The sequence below is a fragment of the Colobus angolensis genome, unplaced genomic scaffold (genome assembly GCF_000951035.1).
Source record: "Colobus angolensis palliatus isolate OR3802 unplaced genomic scaffold, Cang.pa_1.0 Scaffold14, whole genome shotgun sequence".
Taxonomy (NCBI): domain Eukaryota; kingdom Metazoa; phylum Chordata; class Mammalia; order Primates; family Cercopithecidae; genus Colobus; species Colobus angolensis.
The window spans coordinates 1,899,779-1,923,863 of record NW_012114488.1 but is presented as its reverse complement, the minus strand read 5'-3'; the positions used below and the strand labels follow the sequence as shown (position 1 = coordinate 1,923,863).

Below are 24,085 nucleotides of genomic sequence, written 5' to 3'. Positions count from 1 at the left end.
TTTTATTTGATCTGTTACAATATGTTTTCCATGAAGTGTATGAAGAAAAGCTACCTCACAGATATAGACAGTAAAAAAAGAGTATTTTAATCGCCTTTTTAGATAATTATAGATACTGTCCTTTGATACTACATCACAATTGATTGGTGATAGTTGAGGCTTCAGAAGTCTCTGCAGATGGTGGTAAAAGAATAATGAGAACTAAGGGTTTTTTGACTGGCTTACCTGGATGGATGGCAGTAGGGACCAGGTTTGAGGAGAAAAATCACAATTTCAATTTTAGTCATGATCTATTTGAGATACCTTGGATATGTAAAAGGATACAGTTGGATTTTTTTTTGAGACAGAGTCTCGCTCTGTCGCCCAGGCTGGAGTGCCGTTGCTGGATCTCAGCTCACTGCAAGCTCCACCTCCCGGGTTTATGCCATTCTCCTGCCTCAGCCTCCCAAGTAGCTGGGACTACAGGCACCCGCCACCTCGCCCGGCTAGTTTTTTGTAGTTTTTTTAGTAGAGACGGGGTTTCACCATGTTAGCCAGGATGGTCTCGATCTCCTGACCTCGTGATCCGCCCGTCTCGGCCTCCCAAAGTGCTGGGATTACAGGCTTGAGCCACCGCGCCCGGCCGGATTTTTTTTTTAGTAATTCATTTCAGTTCACTGAAAGATCACTCAGGAGCAATCAGTATAACAAATAATCAGTTGTTTGACCCATATCTGCTTTAAACTGTCACACAAATACTTTAACTTAGACTAGAACAATTATAGCCATTTTTTTCTCCAGAGTCAGCGATATGGCAAAAACGAACCTTAAAATAAATCCTCAATAATTTGGCAAATTGGCTACTTGACATATTAACTTTTAATGAATTTTTAATTCTTTGGATTATTTCCACTGGATATCAAGGAAGAGATTCAGGTATATATTTAGGATTCGTCTTTGCATTATTGCTAATTCATACGATGTGTATGAATGAAATTGCCTAGGGAAGCCGTATAGGGTGAGAATATAGATAACCAGAGACCTGGCCGTGAGGAATTTCTGCTCTTTAAAAGATGAATGGACAAAAAGGCTTTGAAAGGATGAGGAAAGGGGACATAAGAGTGGCCAGAGACATAGGAAGAAAATCATAAGGATATGTGGTCATAGAAGCCAAGTAAAATAGCCAGAATGGCCAAGTGAGTGCAGTGTTACTGAGAATTCAAGTTAGATAGAACAGGAAAATGTCCCCTAGATTTAATAACATGAAGGTTATTGATGGTTTTTTAAAAGGATGTTTCAGTGGAGTCATTAGGGCAATTGCAGGAGTGAGTAGCAGATGAAGAAATGAAGACGATGAGTGTAAAGGACCCTCTTACAATATTTGGTTGCAAAAGAGAAAGGAACTGAAAGGTAGCTGGAATGGAATTTGAAGTAGACACTTTTGATCATGCCAGATTTTAAATTAAAAAAAAATAAAGATTTTAACCAGAAACTATGAGAGTAGCATTTAAAGAAATGTAAACTACATAAGCTAAAACATGAAATCAAGACAGTATATGGTATAGTAATAGTAGCCACTTTGGGAATATGTAGGACCGTATAGTGATAGGAAAGGCAAAAACTTATTTAGAGTTTTTTGTTTTTTGTTTTTTGTTTTTAGGATTTTAAGGCTATGATAAGGATTATATCCTTTTTATTTAATCCATTTGGTACAACATAGATTCTTTATTTGTGAGTTAGCATAGATTTAATACTAATTTGCTAATAAATATAAAGAATCCATGTTGTACCAAATCGATTAAATAAAAATACATGGAATATTTGTATGACTACTTCTGTATTAAGGTTCTTTTCTGTGTGCTGAGGGGGATACAAAGTCTGTCCACTCAGAAAACTTACAATATTGTAAGATGACATAAGATACAGAAACAACCAACTCCAAGGTAGAATATGGTTACCTGGCATGATAGGTACACAATAAATATTTCTTGAAGGAAGGAATTTCTTAGATGCTAAATAGAATTTTATATCAAATTCTATAATTTTTTCAAACATATTTGAAGCTGTTCTTTAAGTGATATTTAATAATGTATAATTTTTTTTTTTTTTTTTTTTTTGAGGCAGGGTCTTGCCCTGTCCCCCAGGCTGGAGTGCAGTGACGCGATCACAACTCACTGCAACCTCAACCTCCCAGGCTTAAATGATCCTCCCACCTCAGCCTCCCAAGTGGCTGGGACTACAGGCATATGCCACCATCCCACCAGCTAATTTTTAAAATTTTTTGTAGAGACAGGCTTTTGCTATGTTTTCCCAGGCTTGTCTTGAACTCCTGGGCTCAAGCACTCCATCTGCCTCAGCCTCCCAAAGTGCTGGGATTACAGGCATGAGCCACTGTGCCTGGCCACAGTTTCATATTTTGAAAAAATTTTACTTCATTATTTTCTAGAATTCTTTTCTTCACAATACATTCACTGGAAGCACACTGTTGGGTTTTGCTTTTTGGAGATAACTTTCATGGTGATTCTTCTCATAGGTATTTTAAAACCATAACTTAAGAGTAAAAAACTGGTTTTTATTATTTAAAAAATTATACAGGATGTTTTGCAACCACAACCTCAGTTAATTTCTAACCAGCACTTTTCAAACATAATTAAGAACAATCACGAAAGATCAAGATATTCATAAAGCCTGTTTTGAAAGTTGGGGTTTTAGAAAAGAAAAAGAACAGAAAAATGTTTCATGTACTGAGTATTAAATCAGAAACGTTAAAACTGTAGCATAATGAAATTTGACTTGTGTTTAAACCTTGGCACTTACTGGCTTTGAAAACTTGGTTAAGTTGTTTTATCTTCTCTTTCCTCATTTTTAAAAATAACAGCCTCGTGAAGTTTTTTTTTTTTGAAGATCAAATGAATTAATTATGCTTAGTATAGTACCTGGCACACAGTAAACATTGAATATTGATAGGTCATCATCATCATCATCATCATTTGAATTCATAGCCATGATTTTTTTTTTTTTTTCACTGAGAGGAGTCTCGCTCTGTCAATGAGGCTGGACTGCAATGGGGTGATCTCGGCTCACTACAATCTCTGCTTCCTGGGTTCAAGCGATTCTCCTGCCTCAGCCTCCTGAGTAGCTGGGATTACGGGTAGCTGCTGTCATGCCCGGCTAATTTTTGTATTTTTGTAGTGCTGGGGTTTCACCATGTTCGCCAGGCTGGTCTCAAACTTCTGACCTCAGGTGATCCTCCTGCCTCGGCCTCCAAAGGGATGCAATTATAGGCGTGAGCCACCACGCCCAGCACATAGCTATGACAATTTTTAAGCGAATATTTACACGGCATAGCATTTTTTTCCCTGTTTAAAATCATAGCCATGATTTTTAAAAGTCTTTGATATCATTTTATGATGACATTCAACAGGGAAAAAAATGGTATGCTGTGTAAATATTTGCTTAAAAATTATAGATCAAATAAATGTTGAGATATCTCATTGATTATGATTTTGCATTATAATCTTATTTTGCATACTTAAATAGAACCTAAATGGTGACTTTCTTTTCTAGAACTAAAATCAGTAATTATTTTCCAACATAATATCAAGAATTATTTTAAATTAGATTTTTTAAAAAATTAAATTTTTCAGACATGCAAAAACACATTAAAAATATAATGAACATCAACCTACAGCTTAAGAAATAATATTTCCAATAGAATTGAAGTCCTTCTCCACCTAAGTTATATTTATATATGCAGTAACTTCATATGGAATAAGGAATTCAGAAAATCCTTTGAAGAACAATCTTAATGGCTCTTTAGTCTTTATTTAAAAAGCTAATCATATTGAACATGGTGACATTTCCGACAGAATGAATATGTCTTTTGTGAATAATTTACCATGGAAATCTCATAGACCCTGCAAAACTCAAGAGTACGTCTAACTTCCTCTTTTGATAAGTGTCTTCTGAGCATTGCATAAGAGCATGTGCATGTACTTTTCTACCATTTATTTTTCTTCTTTTCTTACTGCTATATTTTAAGAGCAACAGAATAATAAATATTATTTGCATTGTTCTGTTCATTGTTAAAAGGGAAGTGTCTGTGCAAAATAAACATAGACAGTATCATAGTTAAGGTTACATGCTAAATTCTAATTTTTAGACCTGTTATTTGAATCACTTGATTATATATTTGTATAAACTATCTTGGATAGAGGAAGGATGTTGTTGCTGCTTAAAGAAGAAACCTATCATTAGAAACATATTTCTTCTCTTTTGATTTTAAATTGAGTTATTTTGTTGCCTTATAAAGAAAAATTACATAGCAAAAATTGCTTTTTTTGTAATTTTGAATTTGATATATTGTTAATTATATAGGTTAATTATATAGAAATAGCCCCATTGCCAGGTAGAAAAAGATGTTGGTTGGCATTATTGTAATGTAGCTGAAGTAATTAATATTTACCAGTTTCCTAATACAGCTGTATTACAGGGCTTAGTCATATGTAAACCTGGTGCTAATTCTTAGGCAGGCATTAAATATTTACAGTGTTCAAATCTGAGCAAAGGAAATAGCAATACTGACTACACATTTTTCCCAACGTTGTAAGTTTCACAGTGTTTGAGATCTTTGGGGGTGTGAGGAGGAATCACGAAAAGAAAGTGATCCCTGACATTTTATTCAGCTATAACACTCTTACTCTAGTGATGCTTCTTGAATAGTTGTAGGGAAGAATAATGGAACAGGACAAGTTTCCCCATCACTTTACCTAGCCTCCCTTTCCTTTCTTTTTTTCTTTCCCCAATCCTTCTTCATTCTAGAGAGACCTGACCTACGAATTATGTCATGGAGCACTAGTATAGCAAAGATCACAAGTAATACCTTAAAATTATAGTTTATCTGTGTTAATATTATTTTATATTCTAGTTTGAATATTTTGTAAGTATCGTTATTTGTACTTTTAAGCCCACACGATGTTTAACATGGAGAAAGTTAACTTACTTTATTAGTCCAGAAAGCCCAAATTTAAGATGATATGGCTGTGGAGAAATGTTTCCTGTATCACTGATACTTACTATAAACAGTGCATAGTATATAAAACAAGTAGATAACATGTATAAGATCATATCACAGATCTAAATTTTGAGGTTAAAAAAAAAACTTTGCCTTTTGGACATGAAAGTTTTGTTATAAGTTGTGGCTGTAGATGGTTAGCAAATATGGATATATATTCCATGAAGTATTTATTATCTAATTATCTTACATTTGTTTATTTTAGTTGCCAAAACTTGGAAGTCGCTTTCCAAACAGGTGAGTTAAAGCTCTTGGTGGATATACACAAATTTTATATGTGCATGCATATATGTATTTATAATTATATATTTCATGAAATATATTATGTATTTTTATATATTTTATGATTTTTTTGCAAATCAAATCACATCAGGGTTTCTTTTTTTTATTCTCCAGTTTGTCAGAAAATAAAAAGGTGGATGTTTCTAAGGGTTGGTGAAAATGTAGATTACTGGTAAATCTCATGTGTTGGTATACCCACTTTGGAAAACAATTTGGCATTATCTGCTAAAATTGAAGATATGTCTACCCTATACCTAGTAAATGCATGCCTGCCTTTAAATTCTGCAATAGTGCCTGCACATGTACCTTGTAAAGTTGAGCTTGAATAGACTCTGTGATCTAGTAATTTCTATACTAAATACACTGGTATCTAGTATACACCAGTATATATACCTAGGGAAATTCTTGCTTATATGCCAGAGAGGTTCATAAGAATGTTTATAGATTATATATGATGGCCCCAAAACTTTAATATATCAATACTATACCATAAATAAATTTTGATTTATTCATATAGTATACTACACAATAGTGAAAACAAATGAATTATAACAGTGCTTTAACTAAGCAAGTCTCAGAAACATAATGGTAAACAAAATAAGCAGTTCAAAAATACAAGGTATAATTCTATTTGTATAAAGTCCAAAACTGGGAAAATGAAATCATATTATTTAGGATACATTCATACGTGGAAAAACTAAGGAATAATTAACATTAAATTGAAGAAAGTATTCATCTTCAGGATGATAGCAGGGAATATCATCAGTAATGGGCTCAAAGAGGCTTCTAAAGTACTGATAATTTTCTGTTTTTTAACTTAACTATTTCTTAACTTTAAATTGCATATATATTCCTTTTATACTTTTATAGATATTATTTTATTATTTTTTATAAAAGAATATTAGAAATCTAGGGAACGTCCTTAACTAGTTAAAGGGAATCCTCCGAAAGCCTACAGCTCATGGTCATTTGTGAAACTTGAGAGACATCGTCTTTCAAGTTAGGTATATTAATCCCGATTTATCAGTGGGTAATATGCTCTAAGACCCCGGTAATGAATGCTGAACATGTGGAAAGTACTGAACCCTATATATACTATGTTTTTTCAGTGTCGTAGACAAGAGAACTACTAAGTGCCTAATAGGTGGGTAGCGTATACAGCGTGGATATACTGGGCAGAGGGATGATTCATGTCCTGGATAGGACAGAGCTGGACAGTGTGAGATTTCATCATGCTACACAGAACATGCACAACTTAAAACTTATGGATTGTTTTTGGAACTTTCCATTTAATGTTTTTGGGCTGCAGTTGACTGAGGGTCACAGAAACTGTAGAAAACTAAGCCACAAATAAGGGGGAGCTACTGTACAATGCAAATATGCCTGCTATCACAACTGTTCCGTAGCATTTTACTGGAAGTCTGGGCTAGTATAGTATACTAGGGCTGCTATGACAAAATATCACAGATTGAGTGGGTTAAACACCAGACTTTTATTTTCTCACGGTTCTGAGGGCTCGAAGTCTGAGATCCAGGTGTCAGCAGGTTAGTTTCTTCTGAGGCCTCTCTCCTTGGCTTTTAGGTGGCTGTCTTCTTCCTCTGTCTTCACATGGTCTTTCCTCTGGGCATGTCTGTGTCCTAATCTCTTCTTATAGGGACATCAGTCATATTGGATTAGCACTTGTCCTGATGACCTTATATAAAAACCTAACTACCTCTTTAAAGAAAGGTCCTTTCTGCAGAACAGTGAGATTCGGAGGTACCAGGGCTTAGGACTTCAATATGTGAATGAGGGAGAGGGGCACAATTGAGACCATAATATGTAGTATGAAAAAAAGAAGAGGCTCTAAGGATTAGAATAGAGGCATAGAATAGAATATGATTGGAAGAAAAATGTAAAAATATATACATTTTAGATTTGTTTAAATTTAACAAAAGTTTAGCAAGATTGCTACTGGATATAAGGGCAATAAACCAAAGTTAATAAGATGCTCCACACCAGCGAGAGCAATTAGAAACTAGTATTGAATAAAATGCATTTCATAATAGAAACAAGAACTATTAGATACTTAAAAGCAATTCATAACAAGATGTACAAAACATTATTATATTTTTAAAAGTACAAGTAAATGGAGAGCCGTATCATGTTCATACTGGTAATAAGCCATTTCCTTATGATAATGATCCTCCAAATCTATCTATAAATGCACTGTAACTCCAATTAAAATCCCAACCAAATTGATTCGAAATTAACTTTTAAAATTAATCTAGATGAGTAACGGCCCCAAAATATTTAGAACAATTCTGAAAAGGAAAAAGGGGAAAAAAAAAACATTGAGATGAGAATAATGGGGCTTATGACATATTAAGATTAGAAATAGAGCTATAATAAAGTAGTATTACATCATTGCAAAGATATTTTTTAAAACTAGATCAAGGTAATAGAATATAGAATCCAGAAACAGATCCAGGCATATATAGATAGATCTATAAATCACTGGTAAAAAGATTGACCTCTTAATCATAGATGTTTGAATAATAATTTTTCCATGGAGGGGGCAAATTAGGCCTCAGATTTACTACCATATACAAAAACTAATTTCAGATGGATTAAGTTCTTATTTGTGACAAAAATTCTGTAAGAGTAAAATCAAAATGAGAGACACGAGAGTTTTTTTTTTTTAGATAAGACTCAAAGCAAAACTTGAAATTATTAGCAGTTTTTACTAAATTAAATATTTGAAAGTTTAGCATCAAAAGACAGTGTAAACAATGTTAAAAGATGTATGATGGTGGGAGGATATGCATGCAGCATATTAACAGAAGAGGGTAAGTGTCTTGCAGTCATGTAGAACCCCTTTTTTATCTTTATAAAAAAGATAATCAGCTTATAAGAAAAAAATAGACAAAAGTACCTACAATGGCCGCTGAATATATGTAAAGGAGGTCAGCCTTACTAAGTAGCTCAGGGTATGCAAATTAAACCAATGATATGATACTGTTTCACACCCACCAGGTTGTTAGCTTCCAGAAATCTGACAATACCAGTAATTAGCAAGGAGAACAAGAAGGAACTAGATGAGAATGTAAATTGGTATATTTACTTTTTAAAAATTTTTTGAGATAGAGTCTGTCCCTGTCACCCAGGCTGGAGTGCAATGGCACTATCTTGGCTCACTGCAACTTCTGCCTTCTGGGCTCAAGTGATCCCCCCACCTCAGCCTCCTGAGTAGCTGGGACTACAGGCACATGCCACCATGCCCAGCTAATTTTTGTATTTTTAGTGGAGACAGGGTTTTGCTCTGTCACCCAGGCTGGGGTATATTTACTTTTGAGTGATATTTGGCAATACCTAATAATGTTGAAAATGCATATGATAAATCTCTCTTCTAGAAATGCATACTAGAGAAATGTTTTCATGTTTGCCACAGAAATCCTGTACATCAGATCCCCCCCACCGCTTCCCGTGAAGCTTCATCTGTATTTACAGCCGCTCCCCATCACTCATTGCTCACATTACTGCCTGAGCTCTGCCTCCTGTTAGATCAGTGGCAGCATTAGATTCTCATAGGAGCCCAAACCCTATTGTGAACTGGCATGTGAGGGATCTAAGTTGCGTGCTCCTTATGAGAATCTAATGCCTGATGATCTGTCACTGTCTCCCATCACCCCCACATGGGACCCTCTAGTTGCAAGAAAACAAACTCAGGGCTCCGTCTGATTCTACATGACGATGAGATGTATAATTATTTCATCGTATGTTAGATTATAATAATAATAGAAATAAAGTGCACAATAAATGTAAAGCACTTGAATCCTCTCCAAAACATTTCTCCTTCCCTGCTCCTGGTCTATGGAAAAATTGTCTTCCAAGAAACCAGTCCCTGGTGCCAAAAAGGATGGGGATTGCTGCTGTATGTGTTTCCTGAACCATCAATTGTAATGCAAAAATTTGGGAACGATATAATGTCAATCATTAGGCAAGTGAATGAAAGATTTATGAAATAGAGAAACCCAGGATAAATGTAGAAATACAGAGTTAAAATGAATAAAATACGTTACAGCTATGTGCACTGACATGAGTAGAACTAGAAAACAAGGTTGAGTAAAAGAGCAAGTTGCAAAATGATATTAACTGACAGTCATTTAAACTGCAAAGACCTTTTCAAAGGTCCATGAAGTCAAAACTATTTTTTTCATAATACTGAGAATATGCTTGTTTTATTCACTGTCATTCTCTCATGAGTGTGTGGTGGAGTTTTCTAGAGGCTGTTTGGTAATGATGCCATTGCTATACCAACTAATGGAATGTGTGTTTGTGTATTCTTATGTTTTAAAAATTTGTTTTTATTTTCAAATAAATTAAATATTGATAGATACAACCCATAAAAACCTCATCTCTTTTGGGTCCCTAATATTTTTAAGAATGTGAAGAGTTGCCTTTCAGAACTGCTACTATAGACAACTTCTGTGTAGCCATTAAAATGAAAATGAAGAATATTTGACAGGAAAATATATATGCTCATGATAATATATTAAATGCAAAGGGTAAGTTATAAAACAGTATGTAGAGAATGATTTAATATTTGTAGCAACAAATATTAACAAAAGACTATATAAATACTATATACTATATAAATATGCCTAGCTAGAGAATCAGACTAAAATGATGTTAAAATGTGTCTCTGTGTGTGTGTGTGTGTGTGTGTGTGTAACTTGCCACCCCTAGAAACTCAATTAAGTTTGGTCTAAAACTGAAGTTTGTCATCCCTGGATTATAATTAGTTTTTTATTTTCTGTATTTACTAATTTTTCTATAATATATAGCTACTAACTGTATAATGTTTTTAAATAGTACTTATTTAGGAAAATTGTGTAACTCCTTTAAAAGGCAACTATAATTCTAGGAAACTGAATTTAATTCAGCAAATATTTATTTTCTACCTACAATATAATTCTAACACTAACCACTCCGAGTTTAAGCATAGTGCCTAACAAGACTGCCCTCATTTCAGATGCTTGTTGCAAGTTTGGGGGCTCCAGGCCACTCACACTCTGGCCTTACTGTCTACGAGTCTAGGATGTTGCCACAGCTCCCCTCAGTTTTAATGATTTGCTAGAATGAATCATAGAACTCAAAAAATGCAGTTCCTATGGTTATGGTTTTATTAGATAGAATACAGAATAAGACCAGCCAGATGAAGAGAGAGGGCAAGGTCTGGGAAGGTCCTGAACACAGAGCTTCTCTGCCTTCTTTGAGAACATGGAGTTGGGGTGTGTCACCCTCCTAGCACAACAGCGTGTTCAACAACCAGAAAGCGCCACTGAGGTTAGTGCTTAGATTTTTTGTTAGGGTTTCATTACATAGGCATGATTGATTGAATTATTGGCCATGGATTGAACTTAATCTATAGCCTCTCTTTTCTCCCCAGAGGTCAGGCTTGCTAAAGCCCCAGCTCTGTAATCACAGTTATTCTTTCTGGTAAGCAGCTCCCCTCCTGAGTGATCTCCTTAGCTCAGGTATGAACGAAGGATTTAGAGTCTCCTTCCCAGGACCCAGGGGCAAAGACCAAACTCTTTGTAATATAGCACTGCTACATATGAAACCAAGCTGGAAATTGGGAGTGGGGAGAGAGATTCCTGACATGGGTGGAAATATAAAGATTTTAAGAAATTTTAGAAGTCCTTAAAGTTAATAAGAGAAGACAAGATGAATGTGTTGATTGGATGATTTAGACCAGGAGAAACTAGATTATTACTAAAATAAGCTACTTGGAGTCAATAAGGATCTGGGCTTTGTCATTTATTAGTTCTGTGACCTTGGGTGTTACTTATCCACTTTAAGTCTTGTTAAAATATGCATAATGAGGATTATTTTTAGAATGAAGTTATTGTATGAGTCTATTGCCAAACACGTAGAGGGCACACAATAAAAGGTAGCTACGATTTTTCAGTCTTATACACTGTAGCTGAGTTTAAGCTAGAACAGATGAGGTTGGAAGACATGGAAACAGTTAAAATGGAGAAAGATTAGTTAATATTTATACAGTTACAATAGATATGATATAAATTAAGCTGCATAAAATTTATTCAGAATGTTGTTTTTAAAATTTTTTAATATTTTTTTGAGACAGGGTCTCACTCTGTTGCCTAGGCTGGATAATGCAGTCGTGTGATCATGGCTCACTATAGCCCGACTTCCTGGGCTCAAGTGATTTTTCCACCTCAGCCTTCTGAGTAAGCTGGGACTATAGATGAACGCCACCATTTCCAGCTAATTGTTGTTTGTTTATTTGTGAGATGGGGTTTTGCCATGTTGCCCAGGCTGGTCTCAAACTCCTGGGCTCAAGGGATCTACCTGCCTCGGCCTCCCAAAGTGCTGAGATTATAGGCCTGAGCCACTGAGCCCAGCCCAGAATATTTTATTTAATCTCTTACTCTAACAAAAATATGTGAGTTTACTGTTTCTGAACAATAAATATCCCAGTTTCTCATTACAATTTGGAGCTGAATTATTCTGAGCCATTGCTATTCTATAATCAGATGCACTGATTATTTGGTGGCATATTTTACCTGCAGTGCAGATATAGAAACATGAAGAAAACAAACACAAGAATCCGCATATGGGCTTCAAGGTGTCCATAAATCCCCTAAAAATGCTGTTCCTGCCTTTGACATACCAAGAATTTTACTTCTGCTAGCTCAGCTTTGCAGTTAAACAAATATGATTTATAAATGTCAGAAAGCATTTTTAGGTACAGCTGAATCAAGAATGGTTTGTCTGAAATGCCTTCCAGACTTGAATGTGTGTAAAAATTAGAAGATCTTGTTAAAAATGCAGGTTGTGGTTCGATAGGTCTGGCGAGGGCACTGAGATTCTGCGTTTCGCACAAACTCCCAGGTGTGATGCTTAAACTATTGGGGAACCACATGCTCTGAGGAGTGGGGATCAGATCTGAAAATAGAAGTGGGTTCTGTGTTTGTCTAATGTGTTTCTAAGCAGACTAATTTTATTATTTCAAATTATTTCAAATTATTTCAAGTTACCTCACCAAATCTTTTAATCATTTTTCTTCACAATTAATCAAATTATAGTTTTCACTTAGTGTTTTTAACAGACTATACACAATAAATTCAAAATTGATTCAGCATATGAGTAATGATTCAAATGTCTAAGTTCTCCAGTAGTTTCCGAGCAGCACTGATAGTCTGACTTTTTTTAAAAAGAAAAAGCTAAGCAGCAGTTGAAGTCTGTGTTCTTTAAGTTAAAACTAGAAACAAATTGAAACAGTGACCACAATAACACAGTACCCTTGTCTTTCTGCTTCATCCAGTGTTATCATTCTCTAAGTCACTAACCATTAAAATACTTCTCATTCCTTTGTAACATAATCCTTTGTTCATTTACTTCCTCTACACGAAGCTCTCTAAATCCAAATGTGTTACAAAGAAGAGACATTACGTGAAGCCAGGTGATGTCGCTGTTTCTGATCTTGATATGGAAATTCACATTTTTCCATGGTTTTCCTAAAACGATGCCTTTATGACTGGCTCCAGAACTTACACTTACTGTTTTATCTTGATTTGGTTGTCTTACGTATAACCTCCCATTATTCATCTTATCTGAAATTTTAGGTAGCTGTAATTAAATTTAATATAGCCTCTTCATCATTTATTTTATGTTTGAACCATGGGCAAATACTGTGTTGTGTGCTTGAATGAACCACAGGCATAACATAGGATAAATAATGCCATGTTTCAGGTCTTTTAAGTGGAGAATTTTGCATGGACATTTAAACATGTTTTTGATCTATTTTATAAGCAAGTTGTTTCCCAGTTCATCAGTAGTATAATAACTTCTGTCATAGGAATTAAATCAAATGCTCGCAGAGACACCACCAGTTTGGAAAGGCTCATCGAAGCTATTTCGAAATCTTAAAGAAAGAGGTGAGTTAACCTTAGTACGTGTCCTTTTTTTAAACTGTATTATATATACTATTTATATATGCATATTTTCCCATACCTAAAATAATTTTTAAATTACATCTATGTGTATGCATAGAGAAAAAACTAAAGAAGAAAACAGCAAAATATTAACATTTCTGAGTATTAATGTTGTTCTCGGGTAATTCCACTCTTCATTAAGGGTGGTTTTCATGTTATTGTTTATATATTATTTGTATCTTCCAAATTTTTTTTACAACAAAATGGACTTACATAGTTGAACAAATTGTTCTTTAACCATATTGAAAAGTTTATTCTATATTTACCCAAAGAAAACATTTTACAAAAATACTAGATCTTCAAAGGTATATTTTTCTTCCTTCCATTTCGCTCTGAGAGAATTATAGATGCTCCTAAACTAATCAACAGGAAAAATTTAGTGGATGTGTCCTTTGACAGCCTAGTTTCGACATGTTTCCTTTAAAGGCCAATACTTACTGCAAATGTACCTGTTTCAACTTACTCTATTATCAGTATCAGTATTAGGTTAATTCATGAATTTATACATTTCCTGGCAATCAAATTATATGGCTTTTATTGTAATTTTCTTTTACAGTGTACCTTTTTACACATTTGTAGAAAAAATGTATTAGTCTTTTTAATCTTAAAAAGTAATGTTTCTTGGAAATATATTTTTTGTATCCTCAAATACAGGAATATGCAATATATTAAAGAAATTATATAAGCAGTTATATTTTCCCTTTTCATCAGTTTTAACGAATATTGGTTTGAAAATAATGTACTTCAGCCTGAACACAAATACTTTGAAGGAGTAGTTATAATTCATATATTTTATTTAAGTAGAATTAGAAAGTTTGTATTGCTTCCACATGGTTTACATAGAATCTGAAAGGAAGAGACACCATATCTTTTACTGTTTCATAAGTAAGATTTTTAAATCTTCGAGAAACCTAGGCCAAAGTGTCTTAAAAAAATCTTAGAAATTTTTTTCCTGGATATTGTCTTAAAGATTGCCATTCAGATCTTAGGGTGAGATAATAGGATGAGGAACATTCAAAGCTCAGAAGGATCAAGTAAGTGTGGTGAATTTCAAACATTTTTCTTAATATATATACCTCATGGGAAAATACAAATTGGATCAAATATAATCTGAGAAAACTAACGCATGGAAGAAAGAATCTTTTTTTAGTTAAGGGGAAGGTTAAATCTAGAAGTCCTAGGTTTAGGCATATCCTAATCCTTTTCATGTTATACACATGTTTCCATTTTATTCCCCAGGGGATAGAATCTATTCTGCGCCACTATGATGGAAATACTCTGTTTCCGTGCTGTCTCTTATGGTAGCTACTAGCCACATACGACTGTTAAGCACTAGAAATGTGACTAGCATAACTGCGGAACTTAATTTTTAGTTGTATTTGATTTTAAGTATTTTAAATTTAAATAGCTACACCCTGTAGTACAGTGTGTATCTGTATCATATTAATTGGATCATCAGGGTAATACATGATCCCAGAAAGTTTTAGAATCATTAGAGAAGTTAGACTAAATAGAGAAGTTAGAAGAGCCTTGCTTTTTTTAAATAGTGATTAAGTGGCAGAGAAATTTTAAGACTAAACCTTTAGAGCTATTGAAGACATAATTTTATTTTTATCTTTGTTTTATTTTATTTATTTATTGAGTCAGGGTCTTGCTTTGTCACCCAGGCGGAAGTGCAGTGGTGCAGTCATGGCTCACTGCAACCTCGATCTCCTGGGCTCAAGCGATTCTTCCCCCCTCATTTTTTGATTTTTTGTAGAGATAAAGTCTCACTTTGTTGCCCAGGCTGGTTTCGAACTCCTGGACTCAAATATTTCTCTTGCCTCGGCCTCCCAAAGTGCTGGGATTATAGGTGTGAGTCACCATGCCTGGCTAAAGACTAATTTTAAAATTAAAAGTTTATCTATGTAAAGTATTACCTCTAGAGAAAATGTTATACATTTAAATAATAAAAAATTGATATGCATTCATGAAAACATGTATTATAGAGACTTAATTATAATAGCCAACTGCAATGTGTCATGTATAGGAATTAAACAATGTAATCTTTTTAAGGAACTTCCCTTAAAATTTGTTTTGATTGAATTTTCAAAAGAAACCTAGTTGGCATCTTTCTTATCCTCTGTTTCTAAAGATCACACCATTACTATATGCCTAGCTTTTTTTTTTTTTTGATCCTGGATGCCATAAGTAAATTGAAGAGTGAGTTTTATAGTATTCTGTTTTTATAATTGGAAAGTGTTAAAAATACACAGTTCATCTTCAGTAGTATTTTCTCTTTTCCTTGACTATTTTTATTAAATTATAGTGTATCATGGGTTTCACTTCATTTTTCTTCCCTGTGGTTTAAGCCACCTCAGTCACCATGTGGTCCTACAGAGAAGTGTCTACCATGATAGTCATGGTCTGGACACTCACTATGAAGTAGTCCTTTACTTGAGGCAAGTCTTGAGTTAACTATCAAATAAAAGATGCATAGCAGTTACTAAAGTTCTTTATACCAACCAGCATCTCTTGTGTATTCTACCAGGTCAACTAGAACAACAGTCAGTGAGATAGGATTATGGAGACAGCATGCCCCTTTCCCAACCCATTTCCTTTTTTTGCCCCTTCTTTTATGCTTTTCTTTCATTTTTTGAGGGATCCTTATGGACTCTTAAGTATTGTATCTTTATATACATTGACCATTCCAGAATCTTTCTCCCGTAACATTCATGCCAATCAACCAGAACTATCTGTCTATAGGTCACAATATTCTAGTATAAACAAAAGAAGGGAATGAATGCTTTCAGGGCTTCCTGGGTAGTGCCCTTCATGTCCCTGACAAACTGCCTGACAGTGACTCCTCTTCTCTTTGTTCTGTAACAAAGAAGGCAGCCTCAAAGAACATCATATAAAATGGAGTTTTAAAGTTCACAATCTGGTTATTTTAAGGATTTTTATACCCTTTTACCAAGCATCAGAACTATCTGATATCTAAATAAGTATTGTAGATACAGATTCCTGATGTCAGTCTTCTCTGTGTGTATTTGGAAGGTCATTTCAAGCACTAAATCTAGTTTTGGGTTTTGTATTCCAAAAGCAAGAATTTAAGTAACAGAATGCACTTTTTTATTTACTTCAAATGGACTCATTTTAAAATTTGTAAGTATGGAGTTACTGAGAATTCAGGATGTGATGTACAGAAAGTATAAGACATTTAATTACAATAAGAACTCCTTAGAGTACATATAGTAGAAGCATTGAAGATAATTTGAAAGCAGAAAAGTAGTAGCTGTAGACCTTTATTCTTAAAATGCAAAACAAAAATCAAATTTCTAAGTAACAATGTCTAAATGTTTTATCCAAGTGTTAATAAAAAGTAAGCACTTTGCAGTGTTCATTAACCATGTCCAACTTTTTTATTTTTACTTATTTTTTCCTTTAAGCTCTGTTGCTGGACTTGCAACTTTTTTATGTTAAGAGTCATACATTAGAAACTAGCAACAAGTTTAAAAGTTACTGCTATAAGTATGCATTATAATTTTGCTTTTTTTGCCAGTGTATTTAACAGCATAATGATTTTATATGAGTATCTACGGAGGCATGTGGAACAATTAAAGTAAAATTAAATTTTTTGCTTCTTTTGCTATGATTTTATAATAGTAATTGTCATTTAAAATAATATATAGCATCTATTTTTAAACTATAAGCTCATTATAGCATTTATTGCTTCTTGAACAACATTTTATACATATAACTGATACTGTTTTTCTTGTAGGTGTGATTTCTTACACAGAATATCTTTTTCTTTTATGTATTTTAACAAGTAAGTATACTTATTAAATTTATTTCTCGATGCAGCTTTATTTTTTAAACAGAATCTTGGAAAGCAGATCTTAGATTCACTTACTCTTGAAAATCAATATCCATGCTGTTCTGCAAAATTCATGTTTAATGCCACAGAAAAATGCTAAGCATAGCACTGTGAAGAGTCAAAAACGTAAATGCTACAGCTTATGGTATAGTAATAAATGCTAATAAATTATAAATTTACTATTATGTATCCATTCTTGTGGTTTTAATCTACCTCAGACTCGAAAGGTCATGACATGTAATAATTTGTAAATTTCCTACTGTACTCATTTGAGTCATATTTTCTGCAAGACTGATGTGAGAGAGAGTGTCTCTTAACTATCGAGTCTATCAGAATACCTGTCATTCACATCCAAAACTTTTATTTTCTTCCTCTCATGTGCAGCATTTCTTAGGAAATATATGAAGGGTTTACTACATTTTCAGTTAAATTTCTTTGCATTTAATGGAGACAATTCTGTTATAGTTTACTGTGTTCCAGCCACCTGGCCTTTCCGTTCCTTGAATTGCCACCTCAGGGATTTGTACCTTCTGCTTTCTGTGCCATCAGTACTTATCCTCAAGATCCCTGTGATAATAAATATCATTCAGGTTTCCTTTCAAATGTGAAGACTTAGCAAATCCTTCCTTGGCCAGCCTCTCTAAAATAGCTCCCTCTCTCTTTATATCTCTTTGCTGCGTTTCATTTTCTTTATATCAGACTATTTAAAAGTATTATTGGTTTACATGTTCTTGTTTGTCTCCCCACACTTGAATGCAAGATCCATTATGGCAAAGATTTTATCTTTTTTGTTCATCTCTATATCAAGAACAATGTCTTGCACATGGTACCCTCCCAAAAAGTAGTGAGTGAATGAATGGAGAAAGGAATACATCAAAGAATATTGCTAGTGGAATTTCCAGTTGTGGAGATTTGGGAAGATGCATGGAAACAAGAACATCGATAAAACTCTGTCGTTAGAAACAAGTCTAAAAATACTTTGTACTTCTTTGATGAAAAAATTCACACCACTGTGTTATTCTTAACTGTGTAACTTAGGAATGATGTTAACATTGAGTTCAGTTACAGTAAGTTTTGAGAAGAAGGAATGTGTACGTGCACTCACATATCTTTGTTTTTTTCTCTTGGACTTGTCACCTTCCTCACTGCCTAGACTGAACCAATTTTTCAAGACAGGAGAATTACAACAGAGAAAGAGTAATTTACACAGAGCGGGCTGTGCAGGAGACTGGAGTTTTATTATTACTCAAATGAGTTTCCCGAGCATTCAGGGATCAGAGTTCTTAAGGATAATTTGGTGGGTAGGGGGTGGGTGAGTCAGGAGCACTGGTTGGTCAGGTCAAAGATGAAATCATAGGGAGTCAAAGCTTTTCTCTCGTGCTGAGTCAGTCCTGGTTGAGGACCACAAGACCAGATGAGCCAGTTTATCGCTCTGTGTAGTGCCAGCTGATCCATCAAGTGTGGGGTCTGCAAAATATCTCAAGCATAGGTCTTAGGTTTTACAATAGTAATGTTACCCCCAGGAGCAATTCAGGGAGGGTCAGAATCTTGTTGCTCCAGCTGCATGACTCCTCAACCATAATTTCTAATCTTGTGGCTAATTTGTTAGTCCTACAAAGGCAGTCTAGTCCCTAGTCAAGAAGGGGGTTTGTTATGGGAAAGGGCTCCTATCATCTTTCTTTTAAACTGTAAACTAAGTTCCTCCCAAAGTTAGTTCGGCCTAACTAAACAAGGAGCAACTGAATGAGCAAACACAGCTTGGAGATTAAAGCAAGATGGAGTTGGTTAGTCAGATCTCTTTCACTGTCTCCATTATAATTTTGCAGTGGCAATTTCAGACTTAAAATGAAATTAAAATGTTAGTGCTAAAGAACTAGTATTGTACATTTTGTAATAGGGCTACCTGAGGTTGATCCACTCTGCAAAGCCATGGTAATGAAGCAAGTCCAGTCATGATGCTACCCTGAGAATTAGAGTGGATGCAAAGGAGTGTCTCATAGATGTGTTGAAGAGTTACCTTGTTTGCCAGAACAGTGATGGTTGCACTATTAGAAGTTAAATTAAGTACCTAAACCAGCGAAGTGAAAGGCAAGAATAGGAAGCATTGACTAGGAAAGCTACTTGTTGAGACAGGACAAGGGTATGGTTTAGGAGTGTCAGAAAAAACATACATAGTGGGTTTTGGCACAGAAAGCTTAGGCTCTTTGGGTGCTGTGAAACTTCTTTGGAGTTCAGGACTCACCAACAGAAGCTTCTAAGGAGTTTGAATTGAAAAATTATGGGATATTGTTTACATTAGAACTAAGAAAACTGTGAAAAAGAGGGCTGGCAGGAAGTGGGCTACATAATCTTGGTTACCTGTCTGTAAGTGTCTCTCTCTTTACTTTGTACTGTATTTTTCCCTCCAAACAATGCTTGTAAGGAGGACTTCTTTCCTGTATGTATTTTCAAGATCTTTTTAAAGTGTAAAACTTGGTTATTAGAGATGGTATAAATTTGTATTAGATTTCTAAAATACATGCAAGAAGTGAGTTTGCATAAAGGACTGGTTTCTGTTTCTGTTATTTTCAGAGACTACTGTTAGCAGTTAAGAAAGTAGGACACTATCTGTGCCTCTTTTGCAGCTTCAAGATTTCACAACAGGTGGTAGCAAATGTGTCTGTGGGGGGTCCCTTTTTCAACTTTGTGCCCCTCCCCCTAGTCATCTCAAAAGAAAAGATCCAGTGTTTTGAGGAAGGCACCTCCACTGAGCTGCTCTTTGAAGGACACTTTCAAGTTTTCTTCTGTCCAGGTTTTCTCCTTTATGCTCTAGAAGTGAAAAGGAGAAAGGGATTGAACCTCATTATTTTAAGGTTCATGAAATTGAAGCACTTCATAGTATGTCAAAGTCTTTCTCAGAAAAGTAATTATTTCTTGTATTTTGGGGGAATTGGTAATTACATATTCAATCTTCTTTTGTTTTATATTTCTGTTGTTGAAACCTCTAGAAGTTTTAACTCTAATCTCTTATGCTTAACATTTATTTTCACAGGTCATTTTAGTTATAATTTTCCCGAGAATCGGAACTAGTCCATTGTGTCATGTTTTTTTTTCTGCCACACTAAGTAGCTGAACATACTGAATATATTTAAAATGTGATGAGTTGATATTTTCCTTTTAAACAAACTAACAGACTTTGGATAAAAAAGAGAACTATTTATTTTTAGAAATAAGGAAAGTATTCAAATTTTTCTCTCAGTGCTATGCAACAAGTATCACAGAAGTGCTTGTAAAGTGTATTAGCAATTTTTATTAAGTGTACTAATGTATAAAGCAGAAATATAAATACTTTTATATGCTTTTTATTATCTTTAACCAATAATAACATGTTAACTTTTAATTTCTTGGTCAAAGAAACTTTTTCTGTACAGAATATGAGTAACTTTACAACTAATATGGATTTTGTACTTTAAAATACATTTTTCCATTTTGTGAATGCCTTCTCTGTTTTTTCTGGCAGAGCCACATGCAGGGTTCAGAATAGCTTTCAACATGTTTGACACTGATGGCAATGAGATGGTAGATAAAAAAGAGTTTTTGGTGGTATGTATATTATATGCTGCATTTTTATCAATAATTAAATATTGCTTACTTATATTTTTATGTTTTTGCCTTCTTGGGAATACTACTGTAGAGAAAAGAGTGAAAAATGTATACTTTTGCCTTTATTTAATAAAGTATATACTCAGGTACTTCGAACAATATTTATATTTTACAAATATAAATTACATTCAGTGTATGATAATGATTATCGTTGTTTTTACACAGAAGTGTGAAATGTATCAGGTGTTTTCTGTTGGGTGGATAACAGGCAGTCCTCAGGTTATATATGTCCAGTTAATATTCAGTCTCCATTATGTCATCCACCTAGGCACAACTCCTTCCATAGGAACTTCTCTTCCTTCTCAATATAGGATTCATGATTTTTGTTTCTCTTTTCTCTTCCACTTACTCCTGCCTTGTATTCCAGTCTTGTCCCCACTTCCCTGTTCCTTTCTGTTATCTTTGACCATAGGCTGATAGTTCTTAGGTATTTACCTTTTGACATTTCTTTGACTGGTCCAGCTCTGGCGCTGGTCTGACAGGGAGGTCAGTTGCTCACTCAACTTCGCACAATCTCCTTCCAGAATTTTTCTCTTTCTTTTTACCTATGTATTTTGCATCTCTTTTCGTGGCAAAATGCCTAGTCTGTTCTTTTCTCTGAAATAGAAAATACTATTAACTTATTCCTTAGAGTAACATAGTCTGCTCTTAGCATATATGTTACACTCTGCTTTACCTACACTCTGTCTTTACCTGCACTCTCCGAGTAAAAAGAAAGGGAAATCAACAGCCATTTTCTTTTCTTTTTTTGTTTTCTTTTTAAATTATGGCCCTACCTCCTAAACAGCCATTTTATTTTCTACTTTTCCTTTCTAACGTAGCTGTTAAAAATTCCTCAGAAAACCTCTGAAAGAGCTTCATGTTTACTTCAGAAGCTGAAACTCAGAGGAAGTCTATGACATCATTCTTTTTCTTAGTAGGAAAGAGAAAATATAAAAATCCTCATCAGAAGCTAATTAGTAGCCATTCAAAGGGAAACAAGCAGACTAATTACTGGGATTTATCAGAAGGCTTAAATTCTCGCCCACGCAGCCCTTGCCCAGGTGTAGTCCCTGAGCCAAGCCGCTGGAGTTGGAGCCTTCATTCCAGTGCTTTGCAGAATGATGAGGAGATGGCGGCTTTCAGTTTGATTACAATAGATATAGATGTGTTTCTGCCATCCGAAAATGGCCAAGGTTAGTGTCGCTTTCTTATGATAGTGCACAACTGTATTTTAGGTACTTTCACAATGGGCCTGTTTTTCTACAGAACGTTCTATGTCCACACTGCCAAGTTCCATCCCCCTGACTTAAAGTAGAAGATTAGCTTTTGGAATTCAGTCCTTTGGAAGTTGCCTGTGTGGATGTCTGCATTTTAGAGATAAAGTAAAACTATAATACTATAATATTAAGTACATTTAACTTAATTATAGGTTACCAATACCAAAGGATGTATTTTCTTGGGGGAAAAAACTGATATCAGAAAATATATCTATAGCAGTTTAAATGTTCTTGGTGGATGAAGCTGTTTTCTTTGTTTTTGGAATATACCTAGTCCAGAATAGGAGATAGGTGCCCAGAAACTCTTGTTGGATATTTGATTCTTGATTGATTTCTTTGTCAGCTTCAAGAGATATTCAGGAAAAAAAATGAAAAGAGAGAAACTAAAGGAGATGAAGAAAAGCGTGCAATGCTGGTAAGAATACTTTATAGTAGCTTTAGGTGGGTTTTCTAGGCAACAATTATTTTATTCATGTTAAGAAACAGTAATTAAAGTTTGTAACTTTGAAGCTGTCTCCTTCTTGAAAATTTTGTAAAGTTTTTATGTAGAAAAATTGCTTCAGTATTTATATGCATTGATATCAATATTTACTTCAAATATTGATATTAAACATCTGTATCCATAATCATTCATTAAATCATTGTCATCCATATCGTTATCTGTGAGATTTGAAGGGTATATCATACAATAGATTAATACAGATCATTATGCATGTAAAAATTTAAAGGTGAATTGCAAAGATTTAATTATAATGTGAGAGAATTTAGTGGTAATATAACAGTGTGACTGTCGAAACAAATACAAGGAAATAATATGTTTTCTTGCATTCTTAGATGTGTATATTAGAGATTCTTCTTCTAGGATATATAATATTTTCATCTTTTTCTGAAGTTAGAGTTAAGCAACATTACCCTCCATCTTCCTAACCAGTTTTATTTTTGTCTGAAGTATTTCAGCCTGACCATAGGCCAGGTTCACATAATAAAAATAACAAACAGGTACTAAGGCCTTATCATCAGGCACTATACTAGGTGCTTTCCATACATTTCTCATTTAATCTATCCAACAATTCTCTTATTATCCCTAATTATAGATGAGGAAACTGATAATTGGGAAGGTTAAGCATCTTGTCCAAAGTTACATAGTTATTAAATGGCAAAGCCAAAGATTTGAACCTGTGTCTGGCCAGCTCCAAAACCTCACTTTTATCCTCTGTGACATACTTCTTTGATACTTAGATAAGCAGAAATACAGTGAATTTTGTTGGCATGTAAATGATATTTGTTTCATTTGCAAATTGATGTCCCTGTGCAGTAGTTTAATTGTCCTACATGGAATTTAGATTATTAACTTCAGAGAGCTAAAACTTTATTTTTGTTATTCTCATTTTTAAAAGAATATTAGGTTTTGCTTAACATAGATTATCTGTAGCAGATGGCTGCCATATTCAATCCCCATATATTTATGAAGTATACATTTATATTTAGTTGAATAAAAGCAGATTTATCAGGATTGTGTAGCACCTACTGCTTTGTAGGGTATTTGACCGTGCTATAATTCTCGGTAGTCATTGAACATCCCTCAGTATACTATTAACAAAGCTTATGGAAGACAGTCTTAAAAAAATCAAAGAGTTAATTGTAATGTTAGTCAAGTATTAAAAGGGGCAATAGTAGTTCTCTACTTAATTCAGGTCTCATGATTTTCAAATTGTAGTTAATAAATACTACATGAATAGTGCCATAACTGCAACTGTTTAGAGTGTTAGTAAAGAACACTAGAGGATTGAATGCTTTCTTAAATTTTATTTCTTGTAAATAATATACTAAATGAGTAAACAGTTATTTTAGTTTTGATATATTACCTTTAACTATAATTGACTGAATAGGCAAGTTGTTAATAAAATACTATTTAAGGAGGTTGAATAATGTTAATGAATCTATTGATATACTTTAATGATAAAGAAGATAGTATTTCAATGATATAAAT

General features: G+C 34.2%; 1 protein-coding gene across 1 annotated transcript in view; it reads left to right on the top strand.

The window, feature by feature from the left end:
- MICU3 (mitochondrial calcium uptake family, member 3) overlaps nucleotides 1-24,085 on the top strand; it is a gene marked incomplete at its 5' end in the record, with an annotated part of 96,474 nt that overhangs the window by 35,102 nt on the left and 37,287 nt on the right. The window contains 5 exons of the mRNA XM_011935082.1: nucleotides 5,259-5,290; nucleotides 13,203-13,281; nucleotides 17,099-17,146; nucleotides 20,694-20,776; nucleotides 22,439-22,510. Coding sequence (XP_011790472.1) covers nucleotides 5,259-5,290; nucleotides 13,203-13,281; nucleotides 17,099-17,146; nucleotides 20,694-20,776; nucleotides 22,439-22,510 — 314 coding nt within the window. The remainder of the gene's footprint in view (nucleotides 1-5,258; nucleotides 5,291-13,202; nucleotides 13,282-17,098; nucleotides 17,147-20,693; nucleotides 20,777-22,438; nucleotides 22,511-24,085) is intronic.